The sequence below is a fragment of the Oreochromis niloticus genome, linkage group LG12, assembly GCF_001858045.2.
Source record: "Oreochromis niloticus isolate F11D_XX linkage group LG12, O_niloticus_UMD_NMBU, whole genome shotgun sequence".
NCBI classification, from domain to species: domain Eukaryota; kingdom Metazoa; phylum Chordata; class Actinopteri; order Cichliformes; family Cichlidae; genus Oreochromis; species Oreochromis niloticus.
Window position 1 is genome coordinate 34,895,852 of NC_031977.2, and position 24,009 is coordinate 34,919,860.

General features: G+C 39.5%; 1 protein-coding gene across 2 annotated transcripts in view; it reads left to right on the top strand.

Annotated features, from left to right (window-relative positions):
• unc13ba (unc-13 homolog Ba (C. elegans)) overlaps nt 1-24,009 on the top strand; it is a 177,884-nt gene that overhangs the window by 130,499 nt on the left and 23,376 nt on the right. The window contains exons 23-37 of one of the 2 annotated variants that reach the window (XM_025897097.1): nt 4,133-4,201; nt 4,706-4,795; nt 9,669-9,809; nt 10,586-10,827; nt 11,786-11,871; nt 14,025-14,151; nt 14,663-14,759; nt 17,289-17,432; nt 20,629-20,706; nt 20,994-21,071; nt 22,050-22,070; nt 22,391-22,429; nt 23,472-23,504; nt 23,634-23,648; nt 23,795-23,824. In XM_025897097.1, coding sequence (XP_025752882.1) covers nt 4,133-4,201; nt 4,706-4,795; nt 9,669-9,809; nt 10,586-10,827; nt 11,786-11,871; nt 14,025-14,151; nt 14,663-14,759; nt 17,289-17,432; nt 20,629-20,706; nt 20,994-21,071; nt 22,050-22,070; nt 22,391-22,429; nt 23,472-23,504; nt 23,634-23,648; nt 23,795-23,824 — 1,290 coding nt within the window. The remainder of the gene's footprint in view (nt 1-4,132; nt 4,202-4,705; nt 4,796-9,668; nt 9,810-10,585; nt 10,828-11,785; nt 11,872-14,024; nt 14,152-14,662; nt 14,760-17,288; nt 17,433-20,628; nt 20,707-20,993; nt 21,072-22,049; nt 22,071-22,390; nt 22,430-23,471; nt 23,505-23,633; nt 23,649-23,794; nt 23,825-24,009) is intronic. The other variant, XM_019365567.2, reaches the window with a different exon arrangement.

Sequence of the window (24,009 nt, forward strand, 5' to 3'; positions counted from 1 at the left end):
GAGCAATGCTAAAAATCATACATCAAAATCAACATCAGTGTATTAACTGTAAAAGTATAAGTGTTATGCTGCACTCAGTGACCTCCTCAGTACAGACTGCTATACAGAGAACTGATTGAACAAGGCGCAGAAAGCTCTTTATCTTCTAACAGAAGGTAACGTTCATATTGTGAGTACAGTACAGAAGCCGCCTCGTTGTAACGCTTACTGTTAATAAAGAAAGTCAGGACTGTGATGGGCTTTGTGGCCTGTGATTTTCATGGCTGTCAGCAACCTTAATCTCACTCTTACTGAGAGATTTCTATACCGTGCTGTTATTCCATATCTGATTACACAGAAGTGTAATTTCTTTTATTTATTTAACATTTATTTAACCAGGAAGTCCTTTGAGGTTAACGTCTCTTTTTCAAGGAAAACTTCCCCAAGAAGTCACACCATGACAGTGTTACAAGTTAAAAATTAAATATGACATCTGCATTTAAAATAAGCAAAAACATGAGAACTCAAAGTAAAAGCAAAGCATCTCCAGCTGAGCAGCACCACCTGAGTGTCCCACAGGACCCCAGAACAAGACTAGCAATAATAATGATCTAAGAAAAAACAGACTCACCAAATATAGCTCAATACATTTTCAGTCATAATACAAATTACAGAAAAACCTTAATATCACAGTGGCTAACACGGCCATCTTCCAAGAATATAGAATACAATGCAAATGTATTACGTATATGTATCATATGTGTACGTTTGTTTTCATCAGAAAAAGATGTGACAGCAGCAGAGGACAGGAAGGGGTTAACCTGCCCCTCAGCATGTGGGGAGGAGGTACAATAACAAGGAGTTCATTATAATCATTACCAAGAGAGGACGAGCGGCTGTGCGAGTGTGGTGGGGAGGACAAAGATGGTTTTGCTCTGGGGAAGGACACAGTGGGGACAGTGGGATGTTTTAAAGGTTAAAACTAAGGTTTGTCCTTTTTTTATGCTTTTTAGGTTAAAAGTGTTTCTGGGGTTTCACACAATCAAAGCGGTGACATTTTGCATGTTCATCACTTTAAGTTAAGATTAAGGTTCTAGGCTGGTTACAGCTGTACGAGAAGGTTGTGTGCAGAGGTCAGTGGTGGCTTGGATAGCTTAGTGTTTCTATAGACTGGCTACAATACACAGAGACAGAAACCGGTTTTATTTGTTTTTGTTAAAATGTTGAAATATTAGAATTCCCTCACCAAAACAGTGGGACGGTCTTCTCAGAGAGGCTTTTAGTGAAGCTGACCTCAGAGTAAGGCTCCGACACAGTTGAGAGGTCAGGTTCAGTAACTTGAATTAGTTGAGGTGAAGCCTGGCAGACGGCTGCTGCCTCCTCTGTGATTATGATCTGTCAGCAGAAGCAGCCACTACCTAATGGCAAAATTAGCTTTAGGGACCAACCTATTAACGTGTTCATCTCTTCTGTAAAGTTGGACATTTTAAAATGGGAGGCTATGGGAACTGACTCATCTGTGGAAATCTGTGGAAATAGCCTCAAGGACCTGATGCATTTGGCACTTTTTGGTTTAATTTTCTGTGCTTGCTTTCAGCAGATTTAATCCATCAGTCCTTCCATTTGCTTTTATTTATCCAGGGCCGGGTCACAGGGCAACAACCTAAGCAGAGAAACCCAGACCTCCTTCCCCTCAGACACATCCTGCAGCTTATCCAGGGGAGCACCAATATAATAAAACTCCAAAATCTAATCATCATAAGGATTACTATAAGCAGATATCATTAATGTGCACCGCAGCGAGGCAGTGGTTCTTAACTCGAGCCTTACCTTCCCTGGTTTAGGCTCCAGCACCCTGGCAACCATGGCTTTAAAAGATGATTTGAATAGCGTCCGACTGATCGCTGACCTTATGTTAAATTAGAGAAAAATCTATTTTGGAGAAACAAAATGCGCTCTTGTGGGTTCAGTATTTGGTATCTTAATTAGGTTATTTTAATAGTATTGCACAGATAAATTGGTGCATCCAAGTTTCCCCAGCAAATAACTGTATTTACAGCAGCGGGAGGGTCTGTGTGGGAATGACTAAAAACAATGTTCCTGGTAATGAAGGGATGTGTCATATGGCTCAGTGGTGTGGTTTTAAAAGTAGACGGCAGTAGAGCTCTTTGGTCCAGGGGGAAAAAATGTTTATTTCACAGAGTTTTGGATAGTAAAAATAAATAATATTAGCAGGCTGAAGCTTTTTAAGTCAGATTTGATCTTGGGTATGTAGTTGTACTAGTTAGTGGATTTCCCTCCTCCCTCTCCTTCATCTTCTCTCCTTCATCACCAAACTTGTCTTCTTACTTTCTTAACAGTGACTCACAAAGCTGCACCACACTCTGTATCTGTCTCTGTTTCAAACATAGTCATTAACTGTTTTCGTTGTTCCTGCCATCAGCACGCACAGACAGTCACATTTTTTTAATTGCTCATTTGTGCCAGTTATTGTTGGCCATTGTCCATCGTTGCACCCCAGGATTAAAACAAAGGGAAACCCTTTGCAGTATGTTAACAATTCAGCTGTTATGCAAACATGAGGGTTTACTTTTCTTAGGACACGAAACACTGAGAATTATTACACAATCACAATGCACCCATTTTAGTACCCACCTCTGTCCTTACCTGTTAGATAAATGTTTTGGTTTTTTAATAATTTGTAATGACTAACAAGAAACCCTGCACTTCTTTCTTCTGCCCCCCCATTTTCTCTCGATTAAACTCAATATTTTCACCTCCTCAGTTTATCAGCCACGTCGTGACTCCCAGCACAGCAGAGGACTCTGTCCCTCTCCCAGTTTCAAGTTGCTTTATTGCCTTTCCATGTAAATATCTCTGGTGCCAAAGCATATGAAGGAAGATAGTGGGGAAAAAATTAAAAATAAGCATTGGGGATGCCTGTACTGGCTGACTGGCCATTGATCACAGGCTGGTTTGATTCCTGGCTGTTCCTGTCCAGATGTCTTCCTGTATTTAACTAAGATGCAGAGCACCAAAGAGCTCTGCTAAACACTAACAGTTTTATTTTGTAAATTCTACTCTTGGTTGATTCGGTAAGATCTAATAACAGAACAATCCTCCAGAACGCACTGTAGTCCACAGCAGGGGTGGAACATATGTCTTGAGTAGCTGTCTGATATGCAAAACAAGAGAAATAACAGATGCATCTGTTTAAGTGCAGCCAAACAAACTCACCTGTGAGAATTTAATGTGAAACTTTCTCCAAACAAAGTTCAAAAATCTCAGGAAACAGGAAAATGAAAATATGCACTTTCACCATCCCGTGAATTCTGCCCCACGCTGCATGTGTTGCTCCCTGAGTGGTAACTACACATTGCGAATAAGTTTACACTCAGTAATCGCCTACATTGTATCTGATGATCTGTAAATTCCTTTTCCTGCTCTCGTCACCAGGTGAAAAACTCTGCCTGTAGTTCTGATTCTGCTCAAGAATCTCGTAGGATGATCACAAACAAGTTCTGCGTGTACTCTCAGGCTGCACAGGAAGTCTTATATTTATGTACTTATACTGCTTTTACTGTACGTCTCAAGTATTTTCATCAAGAGAGGAAAAAGTCCCTGAATGGTTGTTGTTATGGTTAGCTGTGGCTCATTAGGTAGAGCAGCGTTGTCCATTAATTGATGGGTGAGTGGTATGATCCCTGGCTCCTGCAGTACAGGAGCTACATATGGATCATCCATGAAAATGTGAATATGTATGTGAACAAGGTTTTTAAAAATGGTAAAATGTTTTTATTAAAAAGCCTAATATAAATGCCAATCAATTTTTGTATCCAAGTTATTTCCTCGATTCAGCAGAGGTCATAAAGTACAAAGTACCAGAAAGTGCAAAACCAGCTTTCCAACTTGCAAATATATCCGTGCAGCTCACTTTGTATTTTGCACATGTATAGAAAAAAGCACATTTCCTTTTTGACACTTTTGTGAGACGCATCATTCTTTTATCTCCACATCTCTTCTTTTTCTGCTTTCAAATTCCGTATACAGTATGTTCAGTAGATACACACAGACTGAGGACATTCATGTCTGTCTTCCTCACTGTTTGACAAAAGTACAAGAATCTGAGCTTTCTCCTTCTTTTTCCCAACAGAAAGACCGTTTTGTGAAGCTCCTGGATCAGCTGCACAACTCCCTGCGTATCGATCTCTCCATGTACAGAGTGAGTCGGAGCTTCCAGCTGCTGATAAGTTTCTTAACTGCAAACAGAGAATACGGCTTCAATGAATCTCAGGAGAATTTGTATTTTCAGTCGTTCACAAGATAGCACATGGTAGAGGGCAGAAGTCAAACTAGACTACACGGACTACTTACTACATATTTTACCCCCTTCTGCTGTAAGGCAGTTTCCTTATTTCCTGCCCATTTACCTGCTCTAAATAATAACACTAAAAAAATCACCCAGCTTTTGTCCATTTTCTTAATTTTAAGTTTATTCTGGACCTACAGAAATATGTGAATATAGCATTGGTTTCCATTTGTAGCCAAACGTTTTGCTTGTTATACAATTAAAAGTTGAGTGCTTGATTCGATGAATGTTACAGTTTCATCACCATTAGTAACAAGAGTTACAGAATATAAGAACCTAGAAGAGCCTGACCTAAATAGGCTGATACTTTTTGGAAGAAACATAATTAACCAAGTGTTCGTGTGTGTTTATGTGCAGAATAATTTCCCAGCCAGCAGCAAGGCTCGCCTCAGTGACCTCAAATCTACTGTGGATCTTCTCACCAGCATCACTTTCTTCAGGATGAAGGTAGAATCAAAAATCAGCTCATAGCATATAATCACTAATATCATAGCACTAAAACCAAACAGATACATACAACACTGCTGTTATATTATAAGGTTACATACCTTTGATGATAAGGTATTGCCTCAAATGGCAGTATTAAATGTATTTTATTTTATTTTATTTTTATTTTATGATTTTAGCTTGTTTATAGAGTTTATGTAGATGGACGGATGGATAAATAGATGTTTTTGATACACTTTATATGAAATATACATTCTTTTTTTCCCTTTTTAAATCAGGTTGGTAGGGTTGCTGTTGGATTAGGACATCGTAGTTGCACTGTAGTGCAGCATGTGACAATTAAAAGCTATACTTTAGCTGTTAGCAGTGGCTCATGGGCAAAGTAGCTAATTATTTTACTTGAATCTCTCCCTTCCAATTATGTCCTTCCATCTATTTTCTTATCGTGTTAATTACACCTTCCTCTGTCTCTTCCTCGCTCTCTTGTTGGGACTGCTGTCCCTTCTCCTACACTTCTCCGTGGCTAGTGCTAGAAACAGCAAGGGCCTTATATTAGTTCTTCCTGTTACTACGGTGCAGCTGCTAACATTTTGGTTAATTTCACACATTTTGCTGCATCTATTTTTCTTCTTTTTTCTCTTAGCTTTCCACTTTGACTTTTTTCCCCACTTTTGTTTTTCCATCTGTGTGAACCACTTCTTCACATTAAACTCTGTTCTACACGTTGCATGAGCACGCAGGGAAGGTCAGGGGAGGGGCTGGTTGCATTTAGACATTTGATTGAGCGGTCTGTCAGTGTTTATAGAGCTGGTGCACAGTGGCCTTTCAAGTCGGCCTGTAGCCTGTATGATAATATCGACAAAGAAAAAACATTAACCCATCGGCCCAATGGGGAGATCTCTAGTATGCCAGATTACCAGTACAGCCCTGCACACAGTTGGTATTCAGTGTTGCAGGTTTTAAAAACTGCCGCTAGTTAACGTTACTCACTTTACTTTGACTCTGCTTAACAAAACGTATCCCTATTTTATTTATGCTACAGTGGCACTATATAAAACAGTGGTTAAAGACTGCAGCATGACCAAAATTACTGAATTTGTATGAAATAAACCTGCAATCTTATTAGCTTTGAAATTGTTGCTTCGAAGGTAAGGGCGAGATCTGTGACTACTCACAGTCAGACAGCGATAGAATCATAAAAGGGCAGAATCAGTCTGCTGTCAACCTGCTATCAGTCTGCTGTCACTGCTATCAGTCTGCTTGCAGTCTGCTGTCAGTCTGCTATAAGGTCTACTGTCAGTCTGCTGTCACTGCAATCAGCCTGCTTACAGTCTGCTATCAGTCTGCCTACAGTCTGCTGTCAGTCTGCTATCAGTCTGCTGTCAGTCTGCTATCAGTCAGCCTACAGTCTGCTGTCAGTCTGCTATCAGTCTGCTGTCAGTCTGCTTACAGTCTGCTTACAGTCTGCTATCAGTCTGCTGTCAGTCTGCTTACAGTCTGCTGTCAGTGCTATCAACCTGCTTACAGTCTGCCATCAGTCTGCTTACAGTCTGCTGTCAGTCTGCTTACAGTCTGCTGTCAGTGCTATCAACCTGCTTACAGTCTGCCATCAGTCTGCTTACAGTCTGCTGTCAGTGCTATCAACCTGCTTACAGTCTGCCATCAGTCTGCTTACAGTCTGCCGTCAGTCTGCTGTCAGTCTGCTTACAGTCTGCTGTCAGTGCTATCAACCTGCTTACAGTCTGCCATCAGTCTGCTGTCAGTCTGCTGTCAGTCTGCTTACAGTCTGCTGTCAGTGCCATCAACCTGCTTACAGTCTGCCAGCAGTCTGCTTACAGTCTGCCGTCAGTCTGCTATCAGTCTGCTTACAGTCTGCTGTCAGTCTGCTGTCAGTCTGCTATCAACCTGCTTACAGTCTGCCATCAGTCTGCTATCAGTGTGCTTACAGTCTGCTGTCAGTCTGCTGTCAGTCTGCTTACAGTCTGCTGTCAGTCTATCAGTCTGCTTACAGTCTGCTGTCAGTGCTATCAACCTGCTTACAGTCTGCCATCAGTCTGCTATCAGTCTGCTTACAGTCTACTGTCAGTGCTATCAACCTGCTTACAGTCTGCCATCAGTCTGCTATCAGTCTGCCATCAGGCTGCCATCAGGCTGCTTACAGTCTGCCGTCAGTCTGCTATCAGTCTGCTTACAGTCTGCTGTCAGTGCTATCAACCTGCTTACAGTCTGCCTACAGTCTGCTGTCAGTCTGCCGTCAGTCTGCTATCAGTGTGCTATCAGTCTGCTTACAGTCTGCTGTCAGTGCTATCAACCTGCTTACAGTCTGCCATCAGTCTGCTGTCAGTCTGCTATCAGTCTGCTGTCAGTGCTATCAACCTGCTTACAGTCTGCCATCAGTCTGCTATCAGTCTGCTTACAATCTACCATCAGTCTGCTATCAGTCTGCTTACAGTCTGCTTACAGTCTGCTGTCAGTCTGCTTACAGTCTGCTTACAGTCTGCTATCAGTCTGCTTACAGTCTGCTATCAGTCTGCTGTCAGTCTGCTGTCAGTCTGTTATCAGTCTGCTTACAGTCTGCTGTCAGTGCTATCAACCTGCTTACAGTCTGCCATCAGTCTGCTATCAGTCTGCTTACAGTCTACCATCAGTCTGTTATCAGTCTGTTATCAGTCTGCTTACAGTCTGCTATCAGTCTGTTATCAGTCTGCTTACAGTCTGCTATCAGTCTGCTGTCAGTCTGCTATCAGTCTGCTATCAGTCTGCTTACAGTCTGCTATCAGTCTGCTATCAGTCTGCTATCAGTCTGCTTACAGTCTGCTGTCAGTGCTATCAACCTGCTTACAGTCTGCCATCAGTCTGCTATCAACCTGCTTACAGTCTGCTATCAGTCTGCTATCAGTCTGCTATCAGTCTGCTTACAGTCTGCTGTCAGTGCTATCAACCTGCTTACAGTCTGCCATCAGTCTGCTATCAGGCTGCTTACAGTCTGCTGTCAGTCTGCCTACAGTCTGCTATCAGTGTGCTATCAGTCTGCCTACAGTCTGCTATCAGTGTGCTATCAGTCTGCTTACAGTCTGCTGTCAGTGCTATCAACCTGCTTACAGTCTGCCATTAGTCTGCTGTCAGTCTGCTATCAGTCTGCTTACAGTCTGCTGTCAGTGCTATCAACCTGCTTACAGTCTGCCATCAGTCTGCTGTCAGTCTGCTATCAGTCTGCTTACAGTCTGCTGTCAGTGCTATCAACCTGCTTACAGTCTGCTATCAGTCTGCTTACAGTCTGCTGTCAGTCTGCTATCAACCTGCTTACAGTCTGCTATCAGTCTGTTATCAGTCTGCTAATTGAATAGGATCAAATTAGGAACTAAATGCAATCTGTTTGTGATAGTAAAGTCATTCACTGTGATACATTAGTAAAAAATTGGAACTTTGTTGCCACATTAATTTTTTTACATTCAAGCAGCACCTCATAGAAACAGAAATTCACAATTCCCCATTCGATGGTTGTGCACAGCCACACAATTGAAATTCTTTGTTAGCTGGCTGCTGCTCTAGTCCTTCTGGGTTTAAATGACAGATGCTGCGAGTGGAGCTGGTTTAAGTGCAGAGGCCAACAAAATGGACCATCTGTTGTGACCACACGGGGGGAATGAGGTTTCTTCTTGTAGTTTGTTGAGTTATTATAATACGTATTATTTTATTTTTTATTGTTTTTTCTGAGTAGAATTCTATTTAGTTGATCTCTTTTATGGGCCCACTTAATTCTTAAAAGAACTTACTTTAATTCCGTGACTGTGTATTTTTGACACAACCGTTTGTCTTTTTGGGCGTATAATACAACCCATATTTTGAAGATTACACCTGCGCCTGCACGTTCTTGGCTGCTTGGTCCCTGATACTCCAACAAATAGTGACGTATTTGCTGCAGGACATTAATTTAACTCCAAGATGACTTTTTTCAGCTCTCTGTTCTCCTTTCACCTTGCCAGTCAGCTGTGGCATTGTTACAAATACACATATTTATGTGAATATTAATGTAAATAATACAAAATAAGATAAAAAGAAATTGACCAAGATGAATGTATAGATCTTTTAAAGAGCATCTCTTTGCAAAGTTAATGTGTTTGATACAACAGGGCATTCAGATCATGACTCTGATTGCTAAAGCTGCTGGACAGGACAGGTGGGGAAAAAAATCAAATAAATAAATTTAAGAGCAGCTGTTTGCAAACACTCGTCAGTGTGTCTGAGACTGATTGAAGTCAAAGTCAGAATGTGATTGTTTGAAAAAAGGTTACCCCCCACCAGGCAATCAGAAGTGTTCAACAAGATGATCACTGCAACTACTTTCAATCAGTTGCCGAATGCAAAAAAAATTCAGTGCAATCACAGGGCAGATTTTTTGTTTTCTTCTTTTTATTCCTTTTTCCTTTTTCCTAGCATTACTGCAATGTGACTTATCCATTAAAAAAAGTACATGACTTTTACAGTAGCATAAAAAAGTACAAATATGTAGCCTTAGACATAATAATATAGCATTATATTAGTAGATTTGTAGCATTAAAATAACTAATATGGAGTACAAAGTATGTATAATATTTTGCAAAAATAATCATGTAGATAAAACGTGTTTGATGGAAAATAATTTGAGGGGAGACAAAATTTAAAGCATTGGTAAATGAAAGAAAAGAATTTGAAATACAGTAACAATGTATACTATACAGGAACACTGCACTGCCACCCCACGTCCCCTCTCTGGAGATTATAACGTCCTGCTTTTTATCAGACAAATTTATATTCTAGATTAATAACATGATAACGTTCATATTCACCCACTGTGTTCTGTCTTCCCACTCCAATGCCCGGTCTCACACAGGTCTTGGAACTGCAGAGTCCTCCCCGTGCAGCCAACGTGGTGCGGGATTGCGTCAAGGCCTGCCTGAACTCCACCTACGAGTATATCTTTAACAACTGTCTGGAGCTTTTCAACCGCCAGTTTCAACCCGCTGTCCAAGCAGTGAGTGGCTAAGTATCGACATGTTTTAAGCTTCCACAACAGATCAATAGATCTTCTGGGAAATTTGCAAATGTTTGACTGAGAGAAGTGATACTACATCAGTATTTCCCATCAGCTAAAACCAAACCCTAAACAATATGTCTGTTAGAGTGATAGAAAGCAGTAGTTTGCTCTCTATCACTATCCAGTGTTGTAGTATGCAACAGTGTCATGTTACAAAGATTTATGAGTTACTTTTCATGTGACTACAGTGGTTTCTCCCTATTCTGTGGTTGATTTAACAATATTTAAATCAAGCAAACACCAGATTTAACTCTCAGTCTTTACATCAACTCCTCAAATTGCAATATTAATCACATTAATCTGCACTGCAGCCTGGTTTAAGTGATGCTCTAATGAACCCCTGTATCTGTAGCAGCCAAAGAATTATTTCCAGAACAAGGGATATTTTTAACCTTGGCAAGAAAGATTTGTGTATTAGTGTGTCTAAAGTCATTAAACCATTCGAGTTCTGGAATAAATTAAAAATATGTATTAATGGTGTCATTTTCAGCTTCATGGAGTGTGCAAAATCTTATCACATAAATATGGAGGAAGAACATTTTTTAAAATGTGTCATTTTAGCAAAATAGAGAAAAAAATGATAAATTATTCATCGAAATTTCAACTGTCGAGCAAACTTCTGAACTTGTTTTGTGCTTTTGTGTAGAACTGAAACATGTCATATCTGCCAAGTCAATTCTTCCTTTATTTCATATTCTTTTTCACGTATGCAGCCTGAGCCAGACAAGAAAAAGAAGAAGAAGAAGGAAAAAGCAGAGGGTCAGGAAGCTGAAGATGATGATGAAGAGGAGGAGGATGAAGAAGAAGAGGAGGAAGAGGAGGAGAAGAAAGAGGAGAGTCAACCGGAAGAGCAGGGCCCAAGCATCCAGAATCTGGACTTTTGGCCTAAACTCATCACACTCATTGTGTCCATCATTGAGGAGGATAAGAACTCGTACACACCCATCATTAACCAGTCAGTGTTTTTCTTTTATCTTCTATATTCTAAGTCTGGGAAATGTGTTGTTGCATGTCAAAAGTTGTCTTCAGGGAGCAGAACTATCAAGTGTATTATATTTTTGAACATATATATCTATTGTAATTCATTTTTAAAGACATATAGCACATTTCAGTCATACATAAGCTCATTGTGCTTAACACAGAAGATAAAAACATAAGAACCTGTGTAGGTTTTGCAATGCCTCAAGGCAGTGAAAACAGCTAAATACTTTTTTTTTTTTTTTAAAAAGACTGTTTACTACAAAAGCATAGAAATATAAAAGATCAACTAGGAGCTAAAGGTGGTAGGTATTATCCATGGAGGTGCTAGATAAAAACACAAAAGCTTTGTACATTGCAATAGAATCTTTTCTTTTGTTATAAATAATCTTTTTATTTTTATTTATTCAGCTATTTTTACTGCCATAAGACATTGCAAAACCAGGACAAGTCCCAGGTAAATCTACTTCTGGTTTTCTATAGATCAAGGGAAGTAACATTAAAAAAAACAAGATGGCCCGGGTTGAACCAGAGCTTTTGATCAATAAGGTTTAATAGTTAACAACATAAAACACAACAGCTTTTAAAAACTAGACGGTGGGATATGTGGGTGCTACAAAACTCAAAAAACTAATTTTTGGTCAGTTGTTAGCTTAGATGATTAGAGCTTAACACAGATATTGTGTTCAAGTTGAGATATTAAATAATATCCTGGATAAACCCCCAATCGTGTAATGTTTGGGCTCAGTGGAAGCATAAGGAAAGTAACAACAGCCAATCAGATGATCAAGACTGAAGTTTAAAGGGTAACATTTAACAACATTTCCAAAAATCCTTCAGATTCCAGTTACACTGGAAGGGAAAGGGGTTGCAGTGACCCCCATTACTTGCAGAGTAATGAGTATTTTTACTGTCTTACTTCTTTATTCCTCCAGGTTTCCTCAAGAGCTCAATGTGGGTAAAGTCAGCGCAGAGGTCATGTGGATGCTCTTCGCTCAGGACATGAAATATGCCCTAGAGGGTAAGACTATATCTTTGCATACTTGGACAGTATATGTGTATGCATATGTGTGTGTGTGTGTGTGTGTGTGTGTGTGTGTGTGTGTGTGTGTGTGTATATGACAGAGACATCGCTGAGAAACCAACTCCTCCTTCTTCCCTTCTGCATTCACACTGTCTTTTCTTCAATCCATCATCTCTTCCAGTTTTGGATAAGATTGACCACTACCACTGGAAAAATGGTGAGATTAGAGATAAAAATATGGAGCTACAGTCAGAAAAGTCAGTAATCAGGATTCCAGAATAGGGTTAAACACCTCCTGAGAAAGTAGACTTTAGTAGCAAATTTGACTGGTGACAAGTTTTCAAGCCTTCTGTTTTGTGCGTAGTGTACTTTCCAGCTCCTCTAGTATTTTTCTTCTAACAAGTTTTTCTGAAGCCATTCTCATCTCAGTTATTGCTGCCACAAACTTGCTTCTCTTTCAGTTTCAATTCTTATTGCTTTTGTCATATTTCTGTTGCCATCTCAGCTCCGGCTACATTTCGTATCCGCAAAGTTGACTTCTACGCTGGTAAGAGTGTGTGTGTGTGTGATGAGAGTGCATGTACTCATTTCTTTTGTCTTCAATAGTTTCCTAAGGGTTTTTTTTTTTTGCACCAGTAAAACTTATTTAACTGCATTTATCTTTTACTTAATTAAATTAGAACAAACATTCTCCCTTTATTCTATCCATGTGTTTACATCCTTCTTCATAAATGATGCAGATGTTGTTTCTCTGTATAATTTATCATTTTTATTTAGGAGTGAGTCAGTAATGGAGAAAAACGAGTGCATCAACTTGCAATCGCGAAAACCAAACTATTAGCCTAGTGGACGTATTTTAGTAACACATGTGTAGCAGTCTGAGTATTGGAGTATTGTTTAACGGTAAAAAGTGTTGATATGACAAAAGCAGGCATCTCCACGTTCAACCCAGTTACCTCAAAAACAGCTTATCAGAGTCTATAATACTGGTATAATTATTAATGTTCTTCAACATGTTATCAAATGATCTGTAGAGTAATGAGTGTGAGGACCGAGGATCTTAATGAGAAATGTGTGTTTCTGACGTCGGTTCTATTGAGAATTATGCCGAGAATCTAAGACGAGTGGTGTGCAAGCTTACAGTCATCTGAACCTGCAGCTTCACTCACCAACAACTCACCTTTACGTTGTTAACGTCTAGCTGACTGGTTCATTTCCACAGGGTATATTTGGACATACCAGGAAGATATCTTAACATGAACAAGCTCTCATTGGTTGTACACTGTGTGGTTATTAGAGTAGATTTCATTACATTGTATAGATGGCCATAACATGGCTCCAAATGTATGACACATGTATTACACTTTCCCCAAGTGGGCTAACAACATGTTTTATTATTTACAATTTAAGCTTCTTATTAGAAGTCACAGACTGGAAACAGGATGCAGTTATTGTATATCGTGTGGTGGATGTAGCTGAGGAGGCAGAGCAGCTCATCTACTAATGGAGGTTCAGTCCCTGGTGGATCTAGTCTGGATGCCCAAAGCTGCTCTCCTGTGTGTTCACAGGAGGCTGAATGTTAGATGGAAAGCTCACAGGTAGAAAAAGCTAACTTGAGTATACAGTGGAAGTAGAATACACTTCTGGAGCTGTTCTATTTCTTTGACTCTTTCACTTTTTTCACGTGTTTATTTACTTTAAATGGTGATTCTACAAACAAAGTACAAAATGAAACTAGTGTTTGAAACCACAGTTTTTAGTCTTTTGCTGTTTTTGGTTGGTTAATTTCATACAAATGACAATTGGATTATGATGGATTATAGTGCTGCTTTTAAAAGTACATTGTCCCCAAAGACTGCTTTAGAATATGTAACGAACTTCATGGAAACCTCGAAGGATTTTATCTCTGCTTAAGATTAAGAATCTATGATGTATTTAAGGAAGCACAGTAAGGGTCCACATTTTTATTTCTGGCTCCTTCACAACAGACTTCACACTCTTCACTTCACTCTTTAAAAAAATCTTTAAAGGTATTCAGAATAAATAAAAGATTCTTGGATGAGTTTAGTTAGTCATTTATCAAAATCCTCACCGAGAGAGATTTTAAACCTGTGTTTACTTTTGCTGTTGTGGCTGTTGTTTTTTTGCAGAACATGAGAAGCATAAGCTCTGTAAGACTGCTGACTACATGAACCTGCACTTTAAGGTCAAGTGGCTGTACAACGAGTACGTTCAGGACCTGCCTGCCTTCAAAGACGCTGTGCCAGAATACCCTGCGTGAGACCATGTTTTCTCTCTCTCATTATTTCTCCTTCAGACAAAGGAGAGCTCTTCTTGATTGATTTTTCTGACTTTCCAATTAGATTTGGTGTGATGTTGCATACCAAACACACACTCGAAGCATTTCTCTCTGGGTTTTGACACTAGAAATATGGAGGACAGAATAATAACATTAGCTAGAAGAGTTCTCAGCAAGCACATTTTTTTCCCAAGGCCTTTGCTCTGTTTCACAGTTTAGATAACCAAAATTCAATAGGTTCACGGAGAAATCACCTTTTAATACAAAGGCACAAGACGTTTTTACACTTAAATATTTCTATTCTACAAACTATAACATGTTAATGTAAAATATAAAAGGCCAAACAAATCAGGTAAATTAGAACTGTAATGAAAGGAATTTTGGACAGATGAGCTTTGAAAACGTTTTCAATCTGCAAGCGTTTTTTCAGGCTGTCAAAGAGAAGATTAAACTTTGTTTAGCTTTGTCTGTTTCCTATTATTCCTTCAGATGGTTTCTCCAGTTTGTCCTTGCCTGGCTCGCTGAGAACGAGGAGGTATCCATGGAGTTTATGCATGGAGCGCTGGAGAGAGACAAGAGAGAAGGGGTGAGTCAGAGACTCGGGAGAAATTATTCTGTTTGCTGAAAGTTGTCACGTCATCGTGAGCAAAACAAAAGTGTCACAGACTCCTTTGAATAAGCAACAAGTTTATCGTCAGAGTTTTCTGTTAGAGACTGAATGAAGATGTACGCAGGGAAGAGGAGGTAGTGATCGGTCAAACACAGGATTATACTCCAGAAGAGTTCATTTCATTTCATGTCTGAAGAAATCTTTGGGGTGGGGGTGGTGGAGTATCAGCAGGCTGGCTGTGATGGGCTGAGCTGGCTAAAATGTTCATTGATTATGTAAACATAAACCATGATTTTTGTCAATGTTAAAAGCTTAATTTTTGACTTTTTATTAAGTGGATAAATACATTTTTTAAAAACACAAACTGTTTAATAATCTGTGCATAAACAGCGAGACAAAAACGTCATCTTGCAGCTCTGATCCTGATCTTTTTTTTTTCCACGTCATTGTTGTGATGATCATGTTCAAAAATCAGATGTATGCATGCACTAGTTTCATCAGGCTCTGCTTTGCATATAAGCCATAATTTAAGGAATGGAAACAGGAAGTAAACTGTTGCTGTGGTGTGCTTTGGTTCAACAGCGGGCTCCGTCTTTATAGTTTACATTATATTTGTTTACATTTTGGTAACTTATCACTGTTTGTTTAATACTTGAAAAACGAGATGGTGTTGTCATCATACGGAGCATTTATGTTTCACTGCATTAATGTTGCTTCTTAAAATGTAAAATCTGCAGTCTGGGCTGCAAAAACAACCGAATTATTTTTGTTGCTGCTGTTTTAGAACAAAGGCTTACGTCAGAGCTTTTAGCCTTACACGGTATCTTTGTGTCAAGCCTCACTGTCAGCCCCCCGGCCCCTTAGAGATCTCCCACACTGTCCTTAGCTGAAAGTCAAAACGCTGAGGCTTCGGGCACATTCGAGTATCTGGGCTGAGCACTGGCACAGCGTACACGTGGCTTCCAGCCTTTGTTCAGGTGTGCCTCTCAATAAACACATTTGGCCCTCCTGTTTATTTGTGAGGAGCTGGTGGGGAAGATGTTATTGCTAGTGAAGCCATGTGAATGAGAACTGATGATGTGCTGACATTATGAACGTCATGGCATGCTACGCTTTCTAAATAAAGGTATGCGTCCGTCTCAATGTGTAATAAACGAGAGAGATTTTTAGTTATGCATTCCTTGTTTTTCTTGTCAGTTTCACCAACAACGTCGTTATCAGAGCATCAAAAACTGTCCTCTTTGAAGAAAATGTATAATTTCATTCTATAAAGTTTCAGTGAACGTTTCTGTATTTCCTGTAAATTGTTTTACCAGAAAACAGAATTTAATCATGGGAAACGGGAACAATTTGCTGGCTTCTCACTTAGTGAAAATGAGACGTTCCGTTTGTGATCTCGTCCATTATCGGCGATATTACTTTACAAGGTTTGCCTAAATGTGATAAATTTATGTTTTCTTGCCATTTGGACACTGCTGAGGTCACAGTGCTTCCATGAGGCAGAGGAGGGGATATGAGATGTGCGTCACCTTCCACTTTACATCCTAAAAATAAAAAAGCACAAATATAGTTTCAGACATCCTGATAAAAGATTGCATGAAAGCTACTAAAATGTGAGCATTTCTGTTGCAGGTTGTGCCAGTGATTAAAAATATATATTATCAGGTTGTTGTTAAAATAAGCCTACAAAACAGCACAAGCACATCTAATATCACATAACAGATACAACCTGATTGTGCTTGATGCGCCCAGCAGCTGAGAGCACAGAGGAACCTCGTTTCTCTGAGTTGTTGATCATGTTGTTGTCATGGCACCAGAGTGCAACCGCAGTAGAAAAACGATGCAGTAAAAAGGAAAGCTTTCTGCAGTACTGACAGAATAAAAGACCGCTTCAGACTCATGACCTTTTGTTCAAATTCTTCCTTTGGTTCCTTCTGCTTTTGGCCAACTTTTCGTAGATTAGAAGAATGATGAACAAGTGTTTGTCTGCCTCCTGTTGGTCCCCAAGCTGCACTCTGCCATCCTATTTGTTGGTTTATTGTGCTAAGATGGCTATTGTGTGTCCTAAAGGCGATCTGGCCCTTTTTGTGGCCTGGGCAGGTGGTCCTTTTCAATCATGCTCACACGGATTGGCCTCCATGTGCATTTTCAGACATCGAAAGTGGAAAATTTTAGCAAAGATTAAACATTTAGATACATTTTTCTCATTTTATCCTGACTCATAAAAATCATTAAGTAAGCTGTAAAAATGGAGCATGGAGGTTACATAGTTACAGGTGGATGTGATGTTGGAGCTGAACATTTTTGTGGAGTAAATAAGATGCAAAAAGAGCAATAAATCTTAGGGATGTAGGTTTAACATTAGTATTTGAAGAATACGGTACATTAAATGAAAGAAGGGGAGGACGTACGAGTCAGCAAGGAGGAACACAGCGTAGGGAGACTGTTTGGTTTTTTTATTTGTGTCAAAGTAAAAAAAATGTCCTCTTGTTCCTCTGTCTGCAGTTCCAACAGACATCTGAGCATGCTCTGTTCTCCAGCTCGGTGGTGGACATCTTCACTCAGCTCAATCAGAGCTTTGAGATTATCAAGAAACTGGACTGCCCTGACCCCACGGTGGTGGCGCATTATAACAGACGCTTTGCCAAGGTGAGCCCTGTGCCTTTGTTTAGAGCCCATTTTGTAACTTTGGTCTGTGTAACATTCAGTCTCTCTCGGATCTCACAGGACCTTAGTTTTTTATTCAATTCTCTGTTTTCTGTTGGCTCAACGTGAGCATGTGCAGAGGCCATGTCTCACATTATGAGCATATTAAAACATCCTTTTGCTTTCCAAGAACTACTGTTGATAGGTCAAGCACTTTACAAAAATACTCACTGGCTCTTACCTCTAGTGCAGGCGTATCAAGCATACAGCCAGTGAGGCCAGAATCATCCCACCGATGGTTCTAATGAGGCCCAGTTTGAAAATGTGAAAACGGCAAAAGAAGAAAAGCAGAAAAACTGAATTTTTGTCAGTTTATAAAACATCTAGCATGGCCTGTCATAGCTGGATAATAATTGGATAAACTACTGACAGAAATGAAGTTTAAACAAGAGTAAACATAATTTGCTCTAAATTAACAGAATATTTCTGTTTAATTAAATCCAGATAATGAGCTAAAAGTGTTTTCTCTATAATTTTCCTCAGTAATTTTTCAAAGGGGAAGCCTAAAAAGCCCTTCTAATAGGTTTCTGTACATTTCTGGAGTATTGCAGCAGCAGGAGTCGGTTCACTTCAGGCACGCTTGCACTTGGGGAAATGCATAGAGATGATGACCACTAGCTCAGAGTGAAACCAGAATATTAGCTGCACTATTTGCACTTTAGTGTAATCTGATATTGCACAGACTTAGGAAGCTGTTCTCTCATGCTCAGAGATGCAGTGTGAAAAAACTTCATATTTGCTATATCCTTTTCAAATATTTGAATTTTCCCACACCTCACTGCTCATAACAGACACAGTTTTGCTTTGGATATTTGGACAAGTTAAAGTGGGATAGTGGGTAGCGTGGATTGATCAGTTAATCGAGAGGATCATCTGACTCTATTCAAAAGCATCAGCCTTTTTAGAAGACTGTTTCCTCCTTTTATAATCTAGTAAAATGTAATTGTTTCTGAGTGATTTCAAGACAGAAATATTAGCTGGTTTGGCTCCAGCCATCCCCGATACATCATACAAAGGGAAGAGGTTGGATGGATGTAGACATGAGGAGGAAAATTGTATGCAGAAGGCTTTGAGATCAGAATTTTCTATTTCTTTACTAGCTTGTGACTCTGGTATGCAGTTGTTTGTTTGGAGTAAGTTTTTCATGACTGTAATCCATCAGTGGTGCAGAGGTGAGATTCTTTACCTGAAAGTTCGACGCAGCTTTAGACCATGACTCATACTGAGGTCTTTACATGACTCTTCTTTGTTCAGTCTCTTGAATCATTTCTAACTCACTAACGAGTTTCAGGTATTTCTCTGTAAAACATACAAACAGGGCATAAAGTGTAGGGTTATGTTTTTTCTTGAAATGTAATTTAAGGCAGGTCCTTTTAAGCAGAGCCGTTCAATCTAACAAACCTTTCTCTGCAGAGAAACCGTGTGTGTGGGTTTGGGGTGTGTGCGCGTGTCTGGTGTTATGGCTCGATCGATACGGGACTCATTAAATAAAGAAAGGCTAATGTAAGCCATCACTCTGAGCTGTCCATCTCTCCGTCCCCAACCCTTGACTCGCTTTTCATTTTGTGCCGCTCTGCTCACGTTAATCTCCTCCTGAGTCTTTTCATCTCTACCCTCTTGCCATCCCATCACTCCTGGGACTCTTGTCTTTTGTGTTCCTACTTTTCCGTCTATGTCTGCTTTATTTCTTCCTCATCTCTTTGTCACCCTCCAGTTTCACATTGTTCTGCTTTCCTATGCAAGAAAGAATAATTAGAGTTTGTTTTTAAAAGTGTGAGGAAAGAGATGGCTGCAGAACTTGAGGAATATAAAGCCGCACTAAGCAGTGCAGGCAGTTATCAAGCTGCATGTTTAATGCAATAGTTTGTAATCTTGCTGAGTCATCAGAAAGTAGGGAAATCTCTCACAGTGAGCCCACGGTGTTGTGAGGCACAAGTTACCACTGTGATGATGATAAATTAACTCTGTGATTTATTTAAAAGTGCCCTGTTGAGTTTTTATTGCAAGCAAGCATGTCATTCATTGTTTCCCATCAAAAAGCAGCCAGTCTGCTGGCTGGACATTATAAATGTTTTCTTCACTTATTCTAGAAATATTTTTCAGCTTTTATTCATGCAGGGCTTCTTCATCGAGCACATTACAGAATCCAGCTGTCTGTGTGCTGAAGAGTATAAAGCTCGTGCAAATCTCATGTCTTTCATTTGATAATTATGTGTTTTCTCATATAAAGGATGCAATAACTAAACAAGAAACATACAGTGAGGCCAGTGATTGGAAACTCCACACAGTTTTAAAAATGCAGAGGAACAGTGCTTCTTCACGTCTCTGATTTATGAGCAGCGATTTTCTGCAAGATCTTCCAACAGCTGATGGCACTGTGTGCATCACACAATGTCACATGAACTCTGAAGGATTTTACTTTCCTATGACAATCCTTACAAATCCCATCTGTCACATCTCCTTTGCCCCAGCACTCAGAAAAGTGCTCCTCTGATTTCTTTGCATATTGTTTCCACTCATTGTTTCCTTTATATTTGCAAAGTATATAATAAGTTATTAATACTTGGTGTTCCTGTATCGATACAATATTGGCATGCAAAATATCACAATGCAGTGCAGTGTGAGTGACTTTCCCTCTTCCAGTGCTTGGGTGGAGCCTGCTGGTGGCAGCTATTCTCAGGTGGGCTCATGAAAGACATCAAACAGATGTAGTATTATTATGAAGTGGGCACGGTGAAGACTGTTTAATGGCTAATCACGCAAAATATGACATTTGGCTTCTCACTAGAAGCTTCTGCATTAACTCAGATTTCCATGACTTACACATATCTGGTGTGACAACAGTTAAGTGTCATTAATGAGTAAAAGGTAAATCAGTCAAACATGATGAGGCATCTTCTTTATTATCTTAAACATTAGACTAGCTCGTGTTGTCCTGAAACTACACGCAGCTCTTTAAGGCAGACAGATTGACATTTTCAGTTAGCACAGTGCGAGTGTCTGATGCTACCTGAGTTCAAACAGCAGTGCTCTCAGCTCACCAGACTAAAAGGCTAAACATCAGTGTTCAGCGTCACTCTTTACTCCAGAGGATCCCAGGGAAAGCATGTCCCATGTGAGTGTTATCTTGTTTCCACAGACGATCACCAAAGTGCTCCTGCAGTACTCTGCTCTGCTGGCCAAGAGCTTTCCCTCCTACTGTGAGAAGGAGAAGATAGTGAGTACTGCTGCGTCACCACTCTGCTACCAAAACACCTCCCTCAGGGCTCATCTCTGATTTGGAGGGAGACACTTTGAAAGCTAGTAAACTCTCTTTGGAGTGGATTAATATTTCAGTGGTTGCTACTTACTCATCTAACTTCAGTCTTTAATCTTCCTGTCATCACCCTTTTATCTTGCTAATCTACTTTAATTTTATATTCTTGACTTTTCCTCATTTTTAAAATTCATCATTTATGTTTGGTCTGCTTACAAACGCTGCCTCCCTGATTTATCTTCCTCCAGCCGTGCGTGCTGATGAACAACATCCAGCAGATGAGAGTCCTTTTGGAGAAGATGTTTGAGTCGATGGGAGCAAAACAGGTGAGCGTTAACAGGTGTATGCACACACACACCAAACCCTAAAGTTTGTAAACCATCTGCCAGGCAGACACTGATTTCACTCGCTTTAAAGGTCAAAATGCTGAATTAAAGACTTTTTGGATCCATGAAGTACATGACTGAAAAATGCCAGAAAAAATACTTTTTTCTGTTCAGAAGTGTGAATGTGAAAAATGGTAAATGGATTTGGTTCTTCTATAGCGCTTTTCTACTCTGGCTGAGCTCTCAAAGCGCTTTATACAACATGCCTCACTCACACAAGCACTTTTTTTCTATGCTTGTGTGTTTTCTCTCTAACATTCACACTCTGATGGATGCATCACAGAGCAACTTTGGGTTAGTATCTCGCCCAAGGATATTTGGCATGCAGAGTGGAGCGGCCAGGGATCACCAATGTTCCAATTAGTAGATGACCTGCTCTATCTCCTGAGCTACAACACCTGTGCAGAATAGAGTGTGTTATAAACGTAGGTTGGGGAACCTTCACTTTACAAACTTAAATTAGGTGCACACTGCAGTCGAAAGTTGTCAGCATTCCAGTTCCAGTCATACTCTGCAGTGAGGCTCAAAAACCACAAAGGACGAAGGTTTAAAAATCTATCTGTTGGAGCACTGATGCATTGAAAGCTCTATGAGCCACAAAGAAATCCATTTTGTCTGTTGGTGTGTTGAAGTCCACTGCTGGACCTATTTGGGTCACCTCCCCATCCTCCAGGTGTGACCTAATTTCTATGATGAACCCATTTGGTATGTATTTGGGTTCATCAGTCACCACAAGGAGAAGCAGCAGAGCTGAACCTTCTGTGGATGCAGGAATCTTTCCTTCTGCTGAGCCTGTGATTGTAGTTTCAAGGTGTTAAAAATACAAAGGTGCAAAAGCTGCAGCAAGTGTGAGCCTGCATGTATATAATCACAGATTTAAGAGAGCGAGAGTTAAGCATGTGCCTTTTTTTTCTGCAGTTAACAGCTGAGGAGGAGATGGTATGTCTCGGTGTTGTTGTTTTTTGCTTTGCTTCCCTGTGGCTCCTCCTCCACCCAGAACAATCTGATGAGTACAGTAAAACCCACTCCACACCTCTTTCCTGTCATCAAACCTTTTTCCACCTAGCAGTGTGTGTGTGTGTCTGTTTTTAGATTGATCCCAATTTACTCATAAACAAGAGATCAGCTAGAGCTTCCTCTCCTTCTTCCTAGACTCCCAGTTTTCACTCCCCAAAATAAACTCCAGCTGATAGAAATGATGTAGATGTGTGTTTAAAAAAAGCAAAACGTTCTCTTCGTGGTGTTTTTTTTCTCGAAAGCTTGAGAATGAGGACGAACCTGATGAGTGTGATGAGGAGGTGGGTCGACTTCTTTTTGACTGGTTTGATTTGTCTCTGTTCCCGTATTATGTCTGACTGCCATTGTTAGTGTTTCGTTGCTTTTTTATTTTTATTTTTTAATTTAAGATGATTCGTTAAAAAGACCAGTTTATTTTTATTTTCAGGTTGTGAACAGTTTGCTCCCTTTTAGAATATCTAAACGTTGTCAAACATGTATGTAGACATCCAGATGTTATACCCATCTGTTAAACTGGGGAGTCCTCGTTGAGGAGAATTTTTTTTGTTTTTGGCTGCACAGTTTTGCTCTCTTTGATTTACTAGAGCATTAATTTAAGAGATAAAGCTGCTTTATAAAGACTTTGCAGAAAGTTAAAAGGATATGGATATGCATATGACCTTTGTTGGATAAATTATGGTGTGATACGTAGCTGGACAAGTAGAGTTTTTAGATGATTGTTCACCAAATTTGTGTTTATAACACAAACCATGTGTGTGGATCTGCCCCACCTACGGTTGTTGTGATGTACCAGTATTAACCCTTGTTGCCAAACTCATCATAACATAATGTTTCATTAGAATTTTAGCCACTGGGAAAATAATTTTAGTGAACATGCATATTAAAAAAAATCAAAAATTTACTGGATAGATTTTTTTTTCTCAAATTTTCTGTAAAATTTGCAGTATTTTTATTTTTTGATAGGAACAACACAGTTTAAATCAATGGAGTTTACAGCTATTGCTCACTTTTAACAATTGATGGCTCTAGTCAGGCTTTTATATGAACAAATAATATACATAATAAACAATACACTATAAATACACTTACAAATTACATTAAAAAATAAATTAAATGGGAAAAGTTCAGCCGGATGAAATATAGACAAGCAAAAATCCTTTTTCAAAAATCCCAAACTGAAAGTTATAGTTCATTATCCATGTCCTTACTAAACCATAGCAGAGGATTATTTCCTGGTGAGATCGTTCCTTTGTGGGTTTGTCGTTTTCTTTTTTCATATATTTTATGTACTTTCTTTTTATTTCCTTATGATATTTGGACCAGGCTGTCTCTGACAACGAAGGTGGCGATGACATGGTGGGTAGGCCACAACAGCAGATAAAAAACACTCATGAAATCTCCTTTAGTCTGTTTTTATTATTATAAAATGTTACTTACATTTTTAAATGACCGCATTTGTGTGGGTTTGATCCTTTTTGCTAACAGTCAGAGGAGACCAAGGTGAGATAAGGTTTCTAGGCCACAGCCAACATTTATATTTCATATAGCTTCCTCAAATGTCATTTTTTCTCTTTTCTTTCTCTCATTTGTCTCATTTGACTTCGTTTTCTTATGTTTCTATATTAATTTGTCGATGGCAACGTCAGTCTGGCTGCTCAGACTCCGAGGGATCTGAGGTAAGGGGGAGAATGTAACACTCTTCTTCTGAGCTGCGATGATATTAAAGTAAAAATCTGCATAAGATAAAAACAGGAGATTTGACATCTGTTAACACAATCATCACATTCAGTTCTGACAAAGTAGACTCAGTCTCTGAAACTGCAGTCGGTAGTTTGTTGTCATGTAGAATTAATGTGACGGG